Source organism: Schistocerca americana, chromosome 2, assembly GCF_021461395.2.
Source record: "Schistocerca americana isolate TAMUIC-IGC-003095 chromosome 2, iqSchAmer2.1, whole genome shotgun sequence".
NCBI lineage: Eukaryota > Metazoa > Arthropoda > Insecta > Orthoptera > Acrididae > Schistocerca > Schistocerca americana.
The window spans coordinates 602,692,207-602,714,051 of record NC_060120.1 but is presented as its reverse complement, the minus strand read 5'-3'; the positions used below and the strand labels follow the sequence as shown (position 1 = coordinate 602,714,051).

The window sequence follows — 21,845 nt, the reverse complement described above, 5'->3', positions numbered from 1 at the left end:
ATTTCCAGCAGCTATTTTGCATAAATGTGTGGTGTGGTATAAACAACACACTCTTTATTGGACCATTCACTTTCCCAGGACGTCTAACTAGCGAGACTTACTTACAATTCCTTCAAGAAGAAATGCCTCGCTTGTTCGAAGATGTACCACTTGCTACGCGATTGCAAATGTATTTTCAACATGACGGCACCTCTCCACATTTCACCACCGCTGTTACTACACATTTAAATGAACATTTTCCTCAGAAATGGATTGGTCGTGGTGTTACACGTCCGTGGCCACCCAGATCGCCCGATTTAACACCAATGGCTTTTTGTGTGTAAGGATGGATGAAAAACATAGTTTATGAGGACAGAGTTAATACATGTGAAGCATTACTTGTTCGCATTATGAATGCAATAGACGAAATTAAGAACAGCCCTGTGAAACTGAAACGAGCAGCTAAATCTGTTCATATACATGCAGCTAAATGCATTGAACTCGGTGGAGACATTTTTGAACATTTATTGTGAATATATTGCGAAACTGTATGTACACTGTACAACTTGCTTAACACTGAGCTTTGTTTTTTCCGGTTTAACATGAATTCACATGTGCTATGGTATTAATAAAAGGCGATTATCTGACACATTCATACAGTTTCAGTTAACTTTATTACCATCATTCTTCCAAAATTAAATTCTCCACAACTTCTGTTGAAAACTTTGTGCAACTGTCTAGAATCTAAAAAACAAATTGGGTCACGTAGTTAATATATTAAAAATTTTGCGAAATTACTTCTTTGCTTCTCTGTATATTCTGGAAAACTACTGCAGATACACGTCTGGGACATGTTTTATTAGATTCACCAGATCAATAACAACTAAAAAAATGGAAATCGTGCTTTACTTTACCTCGTACAGTTTTGCGATGGCTTCATATAAGCGAAGGTTGCTAAATTTCAGGCAAAATCTCTTATTAGCCGTAACTCCGTAATTAAACATTTATACGAACTTTTTTCTTTAGTTTTACTTGTAGAATAACATACTAAAATATTTGCATATCTTCGTGAATCAACCTGTATATGTGAATGACCTTCCAATTAACATTCAAGAAGCAAAATCCGTACTTTTTGCAGACGATACTTTTGTTACAGTAAATCCCATCAGGGCGAAAGCACAAGAAGAGCTGGTAAACTGTCAAGTGACACTGAAAATGGACTCTCCCTAAATTTTTAAAAACACACTGCATTCAGTTCTATACGACAACTAGTGTCATACCATCAATTGATGTACCACATGAGCAGGAGTCAGTAAGTAGGGTAGAATGCTCCAAGTTTGTGGGCGTACATATTGATGAAAACTTGAACTGGCAGAAGCATATTACTGAATTTCTCAAACAATTGAGGACCGCTACTTTTACTCTTGGTGTAATTGCTAATCTTGGGAACAAATGCATCAACTAACATATTTTGCATATTTACACTTATTAATGTCATACGAAATAATTTTCTGGGATAACTCATCACCTAGAAAGAAACTATTGATTCCGCAGAAGATACCAGTGAGGATAATCTGTGGTCGTATTCACCCACCGACGTCCTGTACGTGCCTCTTCAAGGAGCTAGGCGTTTTAACTGCCCCGTCACAATCATATATTCGCTAATGAAATCCATCACAGTTTCAGGAGAAAGGTGATTTACATACCTACATCTCCAGAGGGAAAAATGATCTTTCTTGCCCGTTGTTAAAGCTGTCAGTCGCTCAGAGAGGAGTTCAATATGCAGCAATAAAAATTTTTGATCATTTTCCCAATAACATCAAATTTCAAACAAGTAGCGAGGCGAGTTTTAAATCTAATTTAAAATCATTTCTCCTGGATAACTCCTACTATTCCACTGACGAATTTCTACTTAAAGACTGGTAGCCAGTAAAATATTGTTTTTAAGTGTAGTTGCATCAGTAGGAATAAAATAATAATGTATCCATTAATGTTAACACTAATCATGTAAATATCCTGTAAACTGACTCGTTCAACTTCAAGTCGATCGAAAACGTTCAAATGTTCTATGTAACATTTAACTAACTAACTTTCCAGATCCTGTTTCTTGAAAAGTATGCAGTACTCTAGCTACATTATATTTCTAAGATGACGACAATTTCATAAGGGTTTACAGACAGTACACATTGTTCCAAAGCTTGTTGGTTATAATTATATACACGGTAGATGATACTAATCTGAATGTTTTCACATTAGGACCGAAGATTGGAAATTAACGTTTCAGGTGATACATGATAGTCGTCTCTGATGTGCTCATGGTGAAGGCTTTCACTGTTTACAGTTTATTAATGGTTGTCACAGATAGGGCATTACCAATTGTAGGAAACTGTAGGTTTGCAGTTAATGCACGGTGCAGCAGGACTTAGTTTTCGGAAAGCCCAACGAATACAGACAGAAGTTTCGTAACCGGCGTCATACTGCACTGCCTGACGAATAAGCGTGAAGCACACAGAAGAGCAGGAGGACGCAAAATAATCACTGGTTGGAAGAGTATGTCACGTTGTTTCGCTGACTGTAGTATCGACTCAAATGTACAATGAACTTGGAATGTGAGCCTTCCAAACAATGTGACGTTGCACTCCCTTTGGCTGGATTCATGCACTTATTGGGAAAGATATCATAAAGCTGTTGTTCCTTTCCTGAGACAATGTAGCCCACAACTGTTGCAACAGGTCCTTAGTATCCTACATAATGGTACTGGGCCGCAGTTTACGTCCGAGCTGGTCGCAGACGTGTTCCATCGAGGACAGATCTGAGGGTTTTGCTGGCCACTGGGGAACCTCAACATCAGGCAGACAGTTCATAAAGACGGCTGCCACGTGAAGGCGAGCATTGTCCTGTTGCAAAATGGCAACGTGATGTACCGTTGCGACGTCAGAGTTTTCTCGATCACTAGCAGCCGTGACCTGAATACACACTCAAAGGCTACCTCCACACCGTGAGGTCGGGAATAGCCGAACACCGCTGTACCTTTCCAAATCACTGGAAGAATGGGAACTCTCCCCACGTCGCCGCAATTCTCACCGACGGTAGTTATCCAGGGTCGTGCCGGACCATGGTTCACCGCTGAATACAACTGGATGCTTCCTGGTCATGTCACCATTCCAAATGCAGCCGCTTGTGATGAGATATTAACGGTGTGCCTAGTCCGGCTGCTGCTACTAACCGACCTGTGCACTAATAGTTCAGGGAGGCCATTACTTCTACTCGGATGGCAGATGCAGGTGTGTGTGTGTGTGTGTGTGTGTGTGTGTGTGTGTGTGTGTGGGAGGGGGGGGGGGGGGTTGCACATTGGGGCGATGCTATCTTGTGGTGGTCAGCCGTGATCGACCGGAATTTTGACAACGAGTCTGCCTGCCCTCACGTTCCTATGCAGTCCATCATTGTGCCACTGACACATCCGAAAACCCAAAACATCTGGATATTGCACGATTGCAGCAGCCACCCAAATGCAGACCAACAGCGAGGCCCCCCTTTTCAAACTATGCCAGGCGCTGATAACTAACTCACAACAGCATGCGGCTTCTCTTACTTCTTCTCAGTGTCCACTCAACATCTGACGTTCATGACCCTGATACAACCTACCAGGCCTAATGCATTCTGTTGGTCGTTTTATTTGTCACAGAGAAGTGCAACTTTAGTCTTTGTAATAACCGCCACTGGCCTTTACGTGTACGAAATTACATTGACGTACGACTCAATCTTCTGTGTGCTTCATGTTTTTTGTCAGGTAGTGTAATTGGAAGGCATTTATCATCGTGGATAGGAAGTTACGAGAAACTGATTCGCTAAAGAAACAAAGAGTCGCCCAATGCGTCCCAAAACATTCATATGCAATAATTTGAAAAGACGCTGTTGAAATGTGTGGGAGATGACTTATCGATAACCATCCGTCAATTTGGTCAGAAAATGAAATGCACACTTCGAAGAATATAGACTGTTATTACTTGTGGAGCAGTAAAAATATCTCTGTCACAAAAAATATCTGCTTGCCATATGGCCAAATGATTTTGTTCCCAGAATTCAGTTCTGTCAGTGCATTCAGACTAGAGATATTCGCATTGAACAGTCGCTATAAGTTGTACGTTATTCTGTCAATGAAGGCAAATTATTCACATCAGGTCAGTTCCACCTTTCAATATACTTTGAGGTTACAAACCAGTCTCTCTCCAGTTTAAATTACTGCCTGCTTTCATGTCATACGGCTCCTACAGCTGCAGTATGATTTCTGTAGATGTCTTAGGTAGGTTTTCAATCCCTGCGTTTTATCCCTTATAACTTTTAGAGTTTCAAAGACTACACTGCATTTACAGTTGTCAAAAGTTTTACCTAAATCTATCAATGCTACCTTTCTGGTTCACTTCTCTTTCTCTCTCCGTAATATTGTCTTCAAGTTATCTCCTTTGTAACCACTCGACACCCTCCAGTATACTTGCAATCGACCTTGTTCAAGTGTCCCTGACACCCGGAAAAGATATAAGTTCCGAAGTAAATAAAACTAAATTATGTGGAAAACTGTAAAATTTATCGTTACTGTGATATGTCGACGTGTTGCCCTTATAACGACCGGGTATAAAAATAAGTAGTTGTAAAGATTGGTTTTGATCAGTTAGTAGAATTTGTTATTAATTCGAAATTGCAGTTTAATGAAAATTTAACTATCGTCTGTAATAGTACGGTCGTCAGTCCTAAAGTGGAGAACACTTTTAATGTTCATTGGGTTAGACTGATTTTAACTTACGTAATAATTAATTATGCATACGTAGGCGATAACCGTTATTACGAGATTAATTGAATGTATAAGTTACCATGATTGTTGATCAATTACCCTACATTAAATACTTTAGATCAAAACTGACAGACTTATTGTCTTAAATGACGTGGCAATAATTACATAACGTATCCTCACAGTCATATAACTATTATTAACTTTAAATAGTCCCATCTTGATCAAAATTCATTACCAAAAACATAATAAAGTATAAATGACATGAAAATTATCAGCAATATATTACGGCAGCTTCGACATATCACATCCATGAGCTTGTTACATGAAATTACAAAACACACAATTAAATAATATTTTCCAGATTCATTAATTTCGGTAGTTAATAAACTTTCTAAAGGGTAATGAAAATTTTTGTCGCACAAACCGAAAGTAATGACTTTAACTAGTAAGAATGACTCAAAACATTTAGTTTTACTTTCAGGCACATTTGTTATTTTTATATTGAAGTATTCATCTTTTTCACAACGTGACACTCTGTTGTTAGGACAACAGGATATGGACCCCGCTTACGATAATCGTGACTTGGGTAAATAATTACCAAAGGATTAGAATTAATTTTTACACGATTAATGTATTGTTAAAAAAAACTCAATTATATCGGTCTGTTTCTTATAGTGCTGGTAGTCTGAAGTGACACTCTTGAAGTGAAGCTTACAGTGCCCTTGGCTAATTTCCAATAAAGAGTAATTTCGAAACATGCTCTAACTACATAGAATTCTTCCTTTAACAAATCTCTTGATGTCTCTTCAGTAATTAACATTGTACTGCGGCCTACAGAATTGCTTGCCTGCACGTCCACTGTCCGACGCTCGTGATCTCGCGGTAGCGTTCTCACTTCCCGAGCACGGGTTCCCAAGTTCGATTCCCGGCGGGGTCAGAGATTTTCACCTGCCCCGAGATGACTGGGAATTGTTGAGTCGTCTTCATCATCATCATTCATCCCCATTACGGACGGAGGGAGGCAACGGCGGTGCGAGTCTCCCGCATCGTTCCCCTACGCTCTGTCAAGAAGCATGGGACTTCATTTCCATTTCCACGTCCAATAACCCCCGGGCACATACATTGCCATCGCGCTGTATGCCTACACCTTCATTCTCGCAGCTTTTTCTCGAAGCTACACAGCGTCCAGTCGCAGTCACTGCCAACTACCGACACTTTCGTACTGTCTCAAACCCCACAAATCCTCTGTAGCAACCAGTCTATATCTTTGATTCTACACATTGCGATATCCATGACATTTTCAGAATGTTTACTAAATTTATAAAATCGTTTGAAACTGTTTACAAGAAATTAATACCATTATTTACAATAGAGCATCACTAACAGAGATATAACGAAAGTATATACATTCTCGATAACGCAGTAAAATTGAAACGAACGAAAGAAATATTGCATAATATTGTGACACACTGTATATTAGCGTTACATCTTCATATAACACTTCTATCCATTTCTTCCACTTTTCAGCCCTTCGTTCTTCCTCTTATTTCTGGCTTGCCACCTGTTCTCACGAGTTTGGTTGATTTTTAGATTTTCATATGCTAAGCTACTTTTCTTTCCTCCAAAGATTTCGTTAATTTTTCTATAAGCGGCGTCTACCTTCCGCGTTATCATGCGTGGTTCTATAGCTTTAGCTTTACAATTTTCATCTCTCGGTTGCTGATTTGCCAATTTGCACTTTCTTCATGTTCTGTCTTGTCCATTTGGCTTTTCATCCTCTGATGCTCGCGCTATTTCTTATCTCAAACTATTCATCTGAACTCTTCAAAAGCTAGTCTTTTCAACTTATCCCGGTCCTATCTCTTTAATTTACCAGGGTCTTGAAATTTCTTCGTTTGCTACTTTCTAAATTTCTGTCTTACCACCATATAACCATCTGAACCCATTCGGTGTTTCCAAGTCTTTCCCATGTATGTAACCCGCTATTATGATTCTTAAAGCAGGTGTTAATAATGATTAAATTGTGCTCTGTGGAAAATTCTATCAGACGGCCTCCCTTATATTCGTTTCACGTTCTCCTGCTATTTTTCCTTCTCTCTATTTTCCTATTATCACCACAGATAAATAGAACATAAGTAGCAAGTCGATAAAGCGAGAAATATTGCAAGATATCTCATACGGAATTGCATACCCATTTATAGGGTGCAAAAAACAAGTGTGGAACAGATAAAGCAAAAATATATGGCATAACAAAATATTACATACAATTGGTGGTGTCAGCATTAAGAAAAGTTGTTTGTACTTTGTTTCCAGGCGTAATTGGAACCGTATAACGCCGTTCATTGATGTTTTAAGCCTGCATGAAATGCAAGAAACAATAAAACTTGACTCAAGAAATATAACATCTGCCGTCACCAGTCGTCTCGAGATACGCTTATACGCAAACAATTTTGTTCCTGTTGGTAATGTTTAAAAATAAAGTGAGGATCTGCCTTTCTTTCGACAAATTCTGTTTCTCTTGTCCGTATCCGTCTCACCTAAAGAAGTGACCAAACATGTCTATGAAACGACCGTCATCTTTCTTATCAAAGTGACCGAAATATCCTTAAGGTACCCGGTGTAGTTTCATTATATATTGTTGAGTCAAAACATTATGATCACTTCCCACCGCAAGATTTAAAGCTGCCTGGTGGCGCTACGGGGACGTGACGCTATAAGGAAAGTGTATAAGCGGAGCATAGGTGATTGTCGAACCGTTCTAGCGACGATACGTGCCGCGCGTTGGGAAATCAGCTGACATAAACGACTTCAGCAAAGACCAGATTATTATGGCTTAGCGCTTGGAAACGAAATTTTCGGAAACGGCAAATTTCGTCGACTGGTCGGATGAATTGCGTTTCTTGTAACACTGGCTTGATGGACGCGTCCAGATAGACCGTCATCCAGGCTAATTGGTGCTGGAAACGTGCACTTTGCCAGGGACACAGACATTATTATGCTATGAGCGACGTTCACATGGGCTTCCATGGGGCCTGGGCAGTGACCGAAGACACTATAACAGCTGTCGAGTGTGTGAACATTATTGCCGACGATTATTTCACTTCACGCTAGATGTCTCCTCTCAAGTGGATGGCATCTTCCAGCAAGATAACTGTCTACGTAACAAGACTAGAATCATATAGTAGTGATGTGAGAAACATGGCAGTGATCTCACGTTGATGTCTTGTCTACCAAATTACCCTGATCTGAACCCGATGCAAACGCATCAGGGACGCTATCGAACACCAGCTTCGCTGCCACAAACAGCACTACTGTAATTTAAGGGAACTGCGTGACCTGAGTGTAGACATCTAACATCACTTACCTCCAGAAACCTACCAAGGACTTTTCGAGTATTAGGTTCGAGGGGTGGATCAACACACTATTAAACAGGTGGTCGTAATGTTTGGCTCTTCAGTGTACGGTCCGATCTAGACGAACAACTGGAGATGATGAGAGTATAGCATTTTTGTTGCCTTCCTCTAAAGCGAAATGTTTTTCTATTAAAGCAAGCTCTTGAAAGCGTTTTGTTCCACTGGAAACAATTTTTCTGCGAATCGTTGAAGAAACATTCTGTTGATTTTCGTCAATTCCGCAGCATCGTTCAGCTAATTAAAATTTCAGATCGTATCTCATTTTTAAGCTTGCGCATCAAATTTTATATTGGCTTTAATCACCAGACTGGTGAACACTGCGCTCCTTTTTTTATTATTTGAACTTTAAACTTTGACGATTAGTTCTTCAGTCAGTTCTCCTGTCTACGGCGAGATTCAACAGCATCTACGCTCGCAGTCCGTTTCCTGCTACCACCTAGTCACAGCCTACCCGCGTTCCTCATACTGCCCGCATAGCTGACCAGTGTTGCTAGGTTGCATAAGTCATAGGGGCGACTAGTGTTCGACTGCCCGAGAACCAAGAACTGAGAAGGTCTCAATTTTGCCCTTCACTTGCTCTAACGTTCTAACAAACATTTATTAGATGATACAGTCAACATAGTCCTCTTGCAATTCGTTTAAATTGGTTCATGCCACGCTATCGGTTTCTGTTAAAGGAAAGATACGGACCTTTGCCAAAATTGTAACACACAGAACAATAAATGTTCGAATGAGTGTGAACTCCTAAGGGACCAAATTGCTGAGGTCATCGGTCCCTAAACTTACACACTACTGAAACTAACTTATGCTAAGAACATCACATACCCATGCCAGAGGGAGGACTCGAATCTCCGGCGGAAGGGGCCACGCAATCCGTGGCATGGTGCCTCAAACCACGCGGCCACTCCGCGCCGCGGAAACAATAACCCAAGTGGATTTAAATTTCGAATGCGTGTGCAACAGATTTCCAGCATTCAGTAAAGTGGTTCTCATTTCAGAAAGAATGTATACTTACATTCGGCAGTGTCACCTCTTGTGTAACAAGAGAGGTCTGTGTTAAACCACGAAAATTCATTGAAGTGCCACTGTTCATCATTGATGTCAGAGGGCGCAGTGTCAGCACATTAATGAGTTTGAACTGGCAGAAAGATGAGTCCACTGAATTTGTTCTATCGTACAGTGAAAATCGGCACGTACAGAGCATGTTGTTGAAATAGAGATGATTCGAAACAATACCCAGAGGGTAGCAGGGCCGTAGACAAAACAAACCATACAGTGTGTACGAGGCACCGGATGGCTACTAGTGCATCGGCAAGACCGTGAGTAAAGAAATACAATACATAGACGGGCAACGCCGTGATGGCAGTGAAGCAAATGTTACAACCCGCGATGACGTTTTATGCCCTCAAAACAAAATGGGGCCTCATGAGTTCAACAGTTATAGTCAGGATCGAAGTCACCCGTAGTGGATGAACACTTGTTACACTCGTACTTTGTCTCTCAGAACAGTATCCTTAGGATATAATAAATACGTCAGAATAAAACTCAGTTGTCAGTTGCAAGCTCAGGAAATGTATTTAGCTTTAACGTTTTCAGCAAGTTAACCTGTCACCTTCAGAAGCCTATAACATCTGCGGTATTATAAATCATTAGATTTTGGATGTACATGTATGTAAAACATAAAAAGTATAGTACAGAAACTTATTTAATACTGGTTTAGCATCTGACAAGATTTTCTTCGCAGAAACATAATGTACACACTGTACGAGTTGTTCTTGTAGCTAGGAAGATATAGAAAAGCATATAAAGATAGCGTCACTTGTTAAATCAATATTAGTTATGTTTCTGTACTACGCTTCTTATACTTTACGTACATATATTGTCAAGTTCTAGTGCTTTATAACAAACTTTGTAAGCTCCTAAAGATAACAAATAAGTCTGTTGAAATTTTCTACCTGTGCTACTCACAGCTGAATTATATTCTGAAATATACACCACAGTTACTCTGAGAATAACAGCTACGAATAAAACCAAATAATAAATACAGGAGTCCCAGACGATCATTTGTTTGTAATTCACAAGGAGAAGACACAGTCTGGAAAACAGTAAGGGCCCAGTCTTTGTGTGTTTTAATATCACGCAATACAGAAAAATAGCTAAATTTCTAGTAGACATATGTAGTATATAGCTTTCAGAAAGAAAGATTCTAGAAAAAACAGAGTTTTATTCTTATTGTTTCATGTAGATAACGCTCATATGAAATTTAAATAAGTGAAATAAAGTGTGTGTTAGGTGAGTCAAATCTTAAATCAGAACAATAAGAAATATCCGTAGATTTATTGCCACTATGGGCGCAGTTATACTCTGAGCATATTGTATGAGTCACCAATTGTTTACGTCACAAAACCAAAGACAAACTCTCCAACTTTCAGAAAAACTACAAAATGACTTCGTCAAATATGGTAGTATACACATATACCGATAAATTTTTGATTTTTATTTGCAGCAATAGATAAAGTTGTTCCAGAAACAAATTATAAATAGGTTTCCCCTAAGATACAAAAGAATTACAGACATTGTCTGCGAGCGGGCATTGATTGAAATCAATGGTGAAAGTTGAAAAATTTGTGCTGGGTGGGATTCGAACCTGGGTCGTCTGCTTAATAGGGAGATGCTCTGACCACTTTTTTTAATCTCATTTTCTTCGTTATTATTTGTTGCATTTGTTCTGGGCAGACGTCCCATAGTACTCGCTCAAGTTCACCGTTGATCCATTCACTCAGTTCTTTTATTACAGAGGACAGCTAAGTCTCTGACTGAACACGCTGAGCTACTGTGCCAGCGACCACTAAGCTATACGGACACAGTGGTCATTGCAACTGCACGGACTACCTTAGTACGTCTCCCGTCAGACCCAAATCCTCAGCTTATCCACACACTACTAATGCAGTGCCCCCATTATCCTCATTATTCGCGGCATTTCGCTGATTCCCGTAAGAGTTTGAGCCCGGTGTGCACCTGGACTGAAGATGTTGTCCACCATCTCGCATATATATGTGGTGTCTGTTCTTTCGGATATGCTATGTCAGAGACCATGTCATCCGTACCGCCAGATGGGAAAGAACTCTATGATTATGATCTGATGTAGCAGGGATCCATAGGATTCACGGATTTTTGCTACGTAAAATCTAAATCAGCTACACCAGAAGCCTTTGCATGCACAGAAAGTGAATGGTTGGTATGAAATTCCATGTTGGCGAGTATTCGTCACCTTCTTTAGAGGCACGGTGAGGAAGTGGTCCAACAATCTGTGTACATTATATCTTAAAAACAGTTACATAACACGAGGGTTCAGCAGAACAACGCTGCCACTCGTTCATCCAACACTATCATGTTTTCTTGGATCACTGTTTTCAGCATAAGCGATTTCTAAGATGTTGGGCCCCCTTGGGCTACTGATTCATCCACTTCGTGCTAATTCCTTGAGGATGCTACTTACAGAATTAGGCCTGACACTATATCTAAATTGCAAAAGTAGACTGAACCAAATATCGCTGCAGTTTCACGGTAAACGTTGCAACACGTATTTAATAACATGCATCAGCGCTTGTAATGTTCTAAATCGCGTAATGGAGGCCATTTTCAACAGCTTATGTTATTTACAAGGGGAGGACCTCAGGGGTAGGATCGCCTTTCTGAAACCACCAATACAGTGGTGAAGGTTAAGGTTACCAGACATCACAACCTGCAGCCACTCATGCTAGTAGGCTCTAGCTTGGAAAATCGACAAAAAAGGATTTCACATCTTATTATGATCCACTAGAGCCTTTAAAACAACATTACTTTCAAGATAGCGGCTTAGGCTACTGGTTAATTTATTTGGCTTGGGTGCTAAAGCCTATGGATTAGTGTGCTGTCGGGTAAAATCTACTTTGTCATCTTCATGAAAATGAGTTCTAACTTTATTTTTATTCAGTTACTCGTTTTAAATGTCTTTTTCATTTCTAATCCTTTGCTGCTTCATTTTATTAATACACCGGTGTCAAAAATTAAAACAACAAACCGATATTTCGCCGTCCTGCACCTAATTCTCGACATAGACGTACAAACCGTCAGCATATCTTCTTGTGATGGTGTTGTGTACGGAAGATGGCATTCCAACGATGACGTCAGAGCACCTACCAAATGGGGGTAGTGTTTACCGGACAGTCCAGCATCCATAATCGCTGTGTACACAGTCATAGGCGGTGCAGTATGGCACTGAGATGCTGCCTGCCAAACTCTCTGCGGTGAAGGGCCATTGGAAGAATGGTAGCAGGACAGTCGCAAGCTGATGTGGCCCGACGGCTTAATGTGAATTGTTCTGTTGCTTCTCGGATGTGGCGAAAGCTTGTAGAGACCGAAACTGTATCTCCCGAAGATCAGGGTAGAGCCGCGACCGTGTGTAACATCAGAGAGAGAGAGGGGGGGGAGGGGGGGGGAGACAGAGAGAGAGAGCATCGTTATTTGCCCGTAAGGGCACGACGTAGCGCCTTAATACTGCACCGAAACTGGCATCTGACTACGCAGCACCCACCGGTTATGTCGTATCGAGGCAACTCTTCAGCGGAGTGGCCTTCATTGTCGGAGATCTGCTGTATGTGTACCTCTGACTCGTCTTCACAGAAGGGAACGTCTAGATTCGGGTCGTCAACGTCCTTTTCAGAGGTCAGTCCCGATTTGATGGAGAGAGTGGTTCTCGGCGGATTCACATCTGGAGTGAACGCGGAACACGATTTCGGGACTCAGATATTGTGGTAACAGACCGATACTGAAGAGGATCTCTAACGGTGTGGGCAAGGATTCCGTTGACCACTCAAACAGCTCTTCGTGAAATTGTACGGATGAATAGGCAAGGTTTAACTGGTGTCAGATCTCGAGACCTCATGTGCGGTTTTTGCGAGGCTTTGTGGGCGCAGACTTCGTACTGATGGATGATAATGCTAGACCTCAAGAGCACGGGTTGTTGATGTTTCCTTGGAAACGGAAGGTCGGAAGATATTTCACGCGCGGCGTGGCCTGCTCGCTCTCCCGATTTTGAACCCATGAGAATTTTTGGGATGCACTAGAGAGACGGTGTGCATCACGTCGGCATCTTACAACCACTTTCCAAGACTTGCGAGCAGCTCTGCAGGAAGAATGGACATTATTGCTTCAACGTGAGAATGACATCATTCATCACATTTCCCGACATTGTCAACCCTGTATTGCTGCTAGAGGTGATCACACACCACACTGAGCACATTAACCTGTTGTCGGGATGTGTGTGCAAATCCGTTAAGTTGGAAAAAACGAAGAACAAATGGTTCAAATGGCTCTGAGCACTATGGGACTCAACTGCTGAGGTCATTAGTCCCCTAGAACTTAGAACTAGTTAAACCTAACTAACCTAAGGACATCACAAACATCCATGCCCGAGGCAGGATTCGAACCTGCGACCGTAACGGTCTTGCGGTTCCAGACTGCAGCGCCTTTAACCGCACGGCCACTTCGGGCGGCAACGAAGAACGTTTTTGTCTCCCACTATGCATATTGCAGCTGTTTACGTTATGTTTTCTTTACTTTTTTTTACGATACTGTCACCTGTTTATACAATTTCGTGGCAAAAGAAAAGCAACCTTGCAAAATTTCCATTTGTTGCTTTTATTTTGGACACCAGTGTTGTTTTAACTTTATTTGCTCTCATTTTCCTCCCTTTTCTTTTCTATCTACTTTGATTTGTATTCTTTCTTTTGATTACTTTGTATTTTTGTCCAAGTTGTCGCAATATTATTTCTGTTACTCATTTTGCGTGAATTTCGTTTTATTTATAAAAAAAAACCTTCTTTCGGTTAATTGAAGCCAGGTTTGGTGCTGACTTAACTGATCTCTTTAGGCATATGTTGACATCCACTTACTTTTTATTTAATGACCAGTATTACGAGCAGACAGATGGAGTTGCGATGGGTAGTCCGTTGTCTCCTGCGACCGCAAATTTGTTTATGGAAGACTTCGAGGAACGTGCATTGGAGTCGGCGCCTTTAAAACCCGCCTGTTTCCTTAGATACGTTGACGATACCTTCGTTGTTTGGCCTCACGGTAGGGAGAATTTGAATGCCTTTCTAGAACATCTGAACTCGATCCACCCGAACATTCGTTTTACGATGGAGGTGGAAGAGGATGGTTGCCTTCCCTTTCTCGACGTGTTGGTTAGGAGGAAGGATGATGGATCATTGGGACATGCAGTCTACAGGAAACGTACTCACACCGACTTGTACTTACAAGCTAATAGTTGTCACCATTCGGCTCAGCGTGAAGGGGTACTTCGTACCTTGATACACAGGGCACATGTCGTTTCTGACGCTGACACTTTGCCAGCTGAGCTGTCCCATCTTGAAGTTACATTTCGTCAAAATGGTTATAGTGATAGACAGATTTGAACGTGCGTTGCGCTATCGACCAACTGTACATCGGGTGATTGATGATAATTCTGAATCAACACCTAAGTCTACTGCCTTTTTGCCTTACGTAGGAAACACGTCCAATAAGATCGGTCGTATTTTACGGAAATACGATGTGAAATGTGTTTTCCGACCTCCATCTAAAATTAGAGCACTTTTGAGTTCCGTTAAGGATGATCTTGGACTGCGTAAGGCGGGTGTATATCGCATTCCTTGCAGTTGCGGCTTGGCATATATTGGTCAAACTATCAGGACCGTGGAGGACAGATGTACTGAGCATAAACGGCACACACGATTACAGCAGCCAAATAGATCTGCTATTGCCGAACATTGCTTGGATACTGGTCACCCCATGTTATATAATAACACCGAGATATTGGTATTCACGTCCAGATATTGGGACAGTGTTATTAGGGAGGCCGTTGAGATTAAATTAGCGAGCAACCTCGTTAACAGGGATGGAGGTTTCTGTTTAAACTCTGTTTGGAATCCGGCTCTCTCCCTTGTCAAAAACAGAGGAACAGAGTCAATGCTGCCTCACCTGTGAATTCATAGTCTCACTATCGATAGCTCTGACTTTGGTCATCTTTGGTGGCACTAGTGTTCAGCGTGTGTGTGTGTGCGTGTGTGTGTTATCTTTCCTGCTTCTGTCCGAGAACCGAGGTATTAAATTTGCATGTACCCCGCCTGTCCGTTGCAGTTTGCCTTGAAAATGGTGGGGTGTTCTCCCGCCGAAATATCGGCGGTCGCTGAAAGTGTTGCCTGGCTGAATTCCCGGAAGTTGTTTGAAAGTTGTATACGCCAGGAGAAACTCAGGTCTCAAAGTGACTACAATTTTAAAAAAATTGGATGATTTATTCAAGAAAGAGCTTCACAAATTGAGCAAGTCAATAACGCGTTGGTCCTCCTCTCAGGCCCTTATGCAATCAGGTATTCAGCTTGGCATTGATTGCCAGAATTGTTAGACCTCTGGACGTCCTCCTGAGGGATATCGTGCCAAATTCTGTCCTATCGGCGCATCAGATCTCAAACCACCGAACTGGTTTGGGGTTGGGGAGAGATCCAGCGAGCCTACTGCCAAGTCAGGGTTTAGCGAGATCGAAAACAAGCAGCAGAAACTCTCGCCGCTTGCGGGCGGGCATATCTTGCTGAAATGTAACTCCTGGATTGTTTTCTATGAAGAAACACAAAGTGGAGTGTAGAATGTCGTCGATGTACCAAAGTATTGTAAGGATGCCGCGGATGACAACCAGACGGGTCCTGCGATGAAAAGAAATGGCACCCCAGACCATCACTCCTCACAGTCAGGTTGGTATCCCACCGGCGTCAGAGGCGTCGCTGGTCATTAGGGTGGGGGGTTGTTTGGAGGAGGAGACCAGACGGCGAGGTCATAGGCCTCATCGGATTAGGGAAGAACGGGGAAGGAAATCGGCCGCGCCTTTTCAAAGGAACCATCCCGACATTTGCCTGGAGCGATTTAGGGAAATCACGGAAAACCTAAATCAGGATGGCCGGGCGCGGGATTGAACCGTCGTCCTCCCGAGTGCGAGTCCAGTGTGCTAACCACTGCGCCACCTCGCTCGGTCGGGGTCGTTAGGGCTCAGTTCGAAGCAGGACTCATCACTGAAGACAATTCTACTCCAGTCAATGAGATTCCATGCCGAAGATGTGTCTGGAGTCGCCCCGAACAATGCTGAGATGACAACCTGACTGTCGCCCGCAATACAGCCCATCACCTAGGCACTGTGTACAAGAGCTGCAAGATGGATTGCAGTTGAGGTGGACTTGCTAAAAATCTTTTGTGAGGAAGTGTACACAATGAAACAAAACATTAGACCATGAAGTTTCATTTGCTGTCACCTGTATTTGTTACGTTCTCCGTTGTTGTCATTAGTTTCCTCAGAAACTGTTAAGAACAGGACTTATATTCATATGACTTTTCTTGTTCAGAATCACTAATATATCATCCCTCGAAGCATATACCTTTCCTCCTGACTCACCCTGTGTATGTAGAGACTTCAGAAAACAAGATACATACGTCGTCGCACACTAAGATTCATCGCACAACAACAGTGGCATTTATCTGTGTCACTATGAAGTCTAGTGCAGCCTTTACAAAATTGTTTGATCTGCCATAATAACCTTGTACCTTACTTTTTGAAGTCCTCTTGTAGTAATGAGCTACAGCATCACACATGACTCTGCAATTTTAATTTACACTAAGCATTCTGATTAAAGCAGTTGAAGAGCGGCGTTAACTACGTTTTGTCCTGCGTAGGAGCCTCAGCCGCTGGAGCCGTGGTCCGGGGTTCGAGACGCGCTACAGGAGGGCGCTGTGGCTGTGAGCGTCCACCATGATGACTTCTCAATCGCCGTTGGCAACGAGGATTGCCTCTACCTCAACGTTTACACACCACAGGTGAGACGACAATCGTACTTCGCTAGTTACTGTCGAAGCTGGCAGAAGTGAGGAATTCGTGGCGTACCGCATCAGAGCATTCAAAAGAATGATAACTCAAAAAAAAGTTACTGTAGAAATAGTGCCACCATTGCCAAGAATTCCTGAATATTCTGCCGTTGTTGCTTTACCAGAAAATCTAAAAATTTTAGATGTCAAAGTGCTCTCTGTACGAAAAAATTTAACCTAGATTTTTTTCATGTGCATCTGCCGCTCCTCAAAGATAATGCCCATCATCGTCAAATAATTGCTTTCTTTCAATTATTACAAAAAAAGTTTTATGTCTTTAATCCGGTGCAGAAAATGGAACACTAATCTTTCAACACATTGTCATCCTACGGCTAAAATTACTCAGACTCGTCGATTAATCGTCAGTTTGTCGGATCCCGAATACGTTGGTATCCTAGTAAAATTCTAAAAAAGTTGAAAAAATATTAAAACGTCAACCTAAAATAAATTCATTGCCATAGACTGCAGAGTCGCATTATTTTGAGGGTCTCTCCGTTCCGAAGTCTATGAGCATTTCTGCTGTTTTGTCTGTGCTGACGAAGTAAGCGTTTAAGGGAATAGAGAACCAAGCTGTGGGCACGTCTCCAGCTACTGTCATGACTAGAAGACTAGATCCATTTTCAGCAATCATGTACCATCGCTGCTCGACGAGAGGCCCGTACCTTAAGACTCGAAAAGGTCAACAGACAAGAAAGGAAATAGAAATAATCCGCTGGATTATAATAGACGTATATCAGTGACTTAGATTAGTTGCAGGATCTTGAAAAATATACTGTATTCCAACATTACTGAATAACTCGAAGAAAACTATTTATTGTCACATAGCTATCAGGGATTCAGAAAATATCGTCCTTGTGAAACACAACTGGATCTCTATTCACGTGAAGTAAGGAGTGTTATCGACAGGAGATCCCAAGTTGATTATATGTTTCCCGATTGCCAGAAGGCTTTTCACATCGTTTCTCACAAGCACCTTCTAAACAAACTGCGAGCCTATCGTCTCAGTTGTGCAACTGGAATCGTGATCTCCTGTCAGAAATGTCACAATTCGTAGCAGCTGACAATGTGAAGTCATCAAGCGAAACAGAAATATCTGGGGTCTCCCAAGCAAGTGGCTTAGGTCCTCTGCTGTTCTTAATTCTTTGTTTTTTCTTTGAGTGATCTCCGACCCGGGAGGTTCGGGATGGCGGCAGGAAGGGCATCCGGCCACCCGCTGCCACTAACATTGCCAAATCCGTAATCATCATCTTCATCATCATCGCCGACGCCACATAACTTGGGAAAAGGCTGAGAAGATGATGATGATGATGATGATCAGTCTCCTGACTGATTTGATGCGGCCCACCATGAATTCCTCTCCTGTGTCTACCTGCTCCCCTCAGGGTAGCAATTGCACCCAACGCCCTCAATTATTTGCTGGATGTATTCCAATCTCTGTCTTCCATAAAGGTTTTTATCCTCTACAGCTCTCTCTAGTACCATGGAAGTTTTCCCCTGGTGCCTTAACAGATGTCCTATAATTCTGTCCCTTCTTCTTGTCAATGTATTGCATATATTCCTTTCCTCGCCGATTCTGCAGAGAATCTGCTTATTTCTTATCTTATCAGTCCACCTAATTTTCAACATTCTTCTGTAGCATCGCATCTCAAAGGCTTCGATTCTCTTCTGTACCGGTTTTCTCACAGTCCATGTCTCACTAACATACAATTCTGGGCTCCAAACGTTCATTCTCACAAATTTCTTCCTCATACCAAGACCTGTGTTCCACTCTAGAAGACTTTTCTTGGACAGGAATTCCTTTTTCGACAGCGTTAATCTGTTTTTGTAAGTTCTTGCTCCGTCCGTCATGGGTTATTTTGCTACATAGGTAGCATAAATCGGTAACTTCGTCTACCTCGTGATCCCCAATTGTTATGTTAAGTCACTCGCTGCTCTCGTTTCTGCTACTCCTCATTACTTTCATCTTTCTTATGTTTACTCTCAGTCCGCCGGCCGGCGTGGCCGTGCGGTTCTAGGCGCTACAGTCTGGAACCGCGAGACCGCTACGGTCGCAGTTTGGAATCCTGCCTCGGGCATGGATGTGTGTGATGTCCTTAGGTTAGTTAGGTTTAAGTAGTTCTAAGTTCTAGGGGACTGATGACCTCAGAAATTAATTCCCATACTGCTCAGACCCATTTTTTTTTTTTTTTTTTTTTTTTTTTTTTTTTTTTTTTTTTTTTTTTTTTTTTTACTCTCAGTCCATCAGTCCATATTCTGTACTCATTAAACTGTTCAATCGATTCAACACATCTTGCAGTCCTCCTCCAGTTTCATTCAGGATAGCAATGCCATCAGCTAATCTTATCATTGATATCCTTCCACCTTTAATTTCAGTTCCACTCCTGAACCTTTCTTTTATTTCCATCATTACTTCTTCGATGTATAGATTGAACATTAGGAGTGAAGGACTACATTCCTGTCTTACACCCTTCTTAATCCGAGCAGTTCGTTCTTGATCTTCCAGCCTTATTGTTCCATCTTGATTCTTGTAGGTATTGTATATCACTCGCATTTCCCTGCACCTTACCCCCCCCCCCCCCCCCCCCATTTTTCTCAGAATTTCGAATATCTTGCACCATTTTACAATGTCAGATGCTTTTTCAATGCCGAAAAATCCTATGAAACGTGTCTTGATTTTTCTTCAGCCTTGCTTCCATCAGCAACGTCAGAACTGCCTCTCTGATGCCTTTACCTTCTTAATATACATAAACGATTTAGAAGACAATCCGAACAGCCCCCATAGATCGTTTGTAGATGATGCTGTCGTTTGCCATCTGGTAAATGTATCAGAAGATGAAAACAAATTGGAAAGTCATTTACACAAGATATCTTCATGGTGCGAAAAGTGGCTATCGACTCTGTACAGTAAAAAGTGGGAGGTCTTTCAAAGGAATACTTAAACATCTGATAAATTTGTGTTACGTGCTAAGTCATACATATTTAAAGGTTGTGGGAGCAGCTAAATACGAAGGGATTACAATTAGCAACAACTGAAATTCGAACCACCACACAGAAACTGATGTGGGGAATGCAAACCAGATATGGCGTAGTATTGGCAGAGCACTTAGAAGATGCAATTAATCTACTAAAGAGACTGACTACAATATGCTTGTCCGTCGTCTTTTGGAGAATTGCTGCGTGGTGTGGGATCATTACCGGATAGGACTGACATCGAGAAGGGCAGCTCGTGTTGTCTTATCACGAAATATGAGAGAGAGTGCCATGGATATAATACGCGAGTTGGCGTAGCAGTCATTGAAACAAGGGGCTTTTTGGAATGAGATTTTCACTCTGCAGCGGAGTGTGCGCTGATATGAAACTTCCTGGCAGATTAAAACTGTGTGTAGGTTCGCAGAAGAGCTTCTGTAAAGTTTGGAAGGTAAGAGACGAGATACTGGCAGAAGTAAGGCTGTGAGGACCGGGCGTGAGTCGTGCTTCGGTAGCTCAGATGGTAGAGCACTTGCCCGCGAAAGGCAAAGGTCCCGAGTTCGAGTCTCGGTCGGGCACACAGTTTTAATCTGCCAGGAAGTTTCAAGGGGCTTTTTCCTTGCGACGAGACCAGTTCACGAAATTTCAATCGCCAGCTTTCCCCTCGATTGAGAAATAATTTTACTGTGTCCCACCTACATAGGGAGGACAGACCACCGTAGTTAAATAACAGTAACCAGAGCTCGTACGGAAAGATTTAGGTGTTCATATTTTCCTCGTTCTATTCGAAAGTGAAACGGTCAAGAAAGTGTTGCCGTGAACGGTCTGCAAACACGTAAGTATGAATTGCAAACTAATCATGTAGACGTAGATATAGAAGTAATTTACTGGAATGACAAAAGGGGATGATTATCAGCACTTGGGTCCATCTATAAAAGGAGTAGCTGTATACATCAAGACATTAATGGAACCATAATAAACAACCGTAGTGTAAATCATGGCGCGCCACGTAACATTGATGCAGGAGGTGAAAAAAAGAGGAAAAAAGCAGACAGCAACTGGATTCGTGCAAGCTGGAGACAGCTTTGTTGTCAGGGAATAGCTTCTGTGGAAAGGAGAAGTGCGTGTGACTAATGCCTCCCCTCGCGTACACTGGCCGCCTGGTGCAAGTCCTTTTAGTCGACGCCACTTTGACGACTTACGTGTCGATGAGCGTGAATCGATGATGACGAGGACAGCACAATACCCAGTCCCAAAGTGGAGAAAATCTCCGACCCGGATCCGACTCGAGACCGACCCGGGTCTTCGCATGGCTTTCTGCCGAACTTACCATTCAGTTATGGAAGTGGACAGTTTCCGTGGAAGTTTATAGGACCATTATTCAGTGTAGAAGACACTCTTCAGTTCTCCTTGTGCAACTCTAGCCTCAGATATTACTCTCACCTCTATATATAAGCATCTTCCATGAAGAAAATGGAGTTTTTCATCAAGATACGAGACCTTACAGCAGGGCTACAAGTATTTGGCAATGACAGATAATTCACGATCAAGACTTCAAAATATTTTCATGGCCTCTAGAACCCCTGATTTTAACCGAGTTGAACATCTTTGGGCCGCCTAATTTGTCGTGTTCGTTGCGTAAGTTTATCGCCACACTATGGGAACTACTGCAGACAACTCGAGTCCGAAACCAGTGTGGACACATTACCTACTGACTGAGTCACTTCCAAACCAGTATGAAGAGAAAGAGA

At 42.0% G+C, this 21,845-nt stretch overlaps 1 protein-coding gene across 1 annotated transcript in view; it reads left to right on the top strand.

Annotated features, from left to right (window-relative positions):
• Positions 1 to 21,845, top strand: part of LOC124596416 (esterase FE4-like) — a 388,758-nt gene that overhangs the window by 211,744 nt on the left and 155,169 nt on the right. The window contains exon 3 of the mRNA XM_047135545.1: positions 16,939 to 17,079. Within this exon, the coding sequence (XP_046991501.1) occupies positions 16,939 to 17,079 (141 nt within the window). The remainder of the gene's footprint in view (positions 1 to 16,938; positions 17,080 to 21,845) is intronic.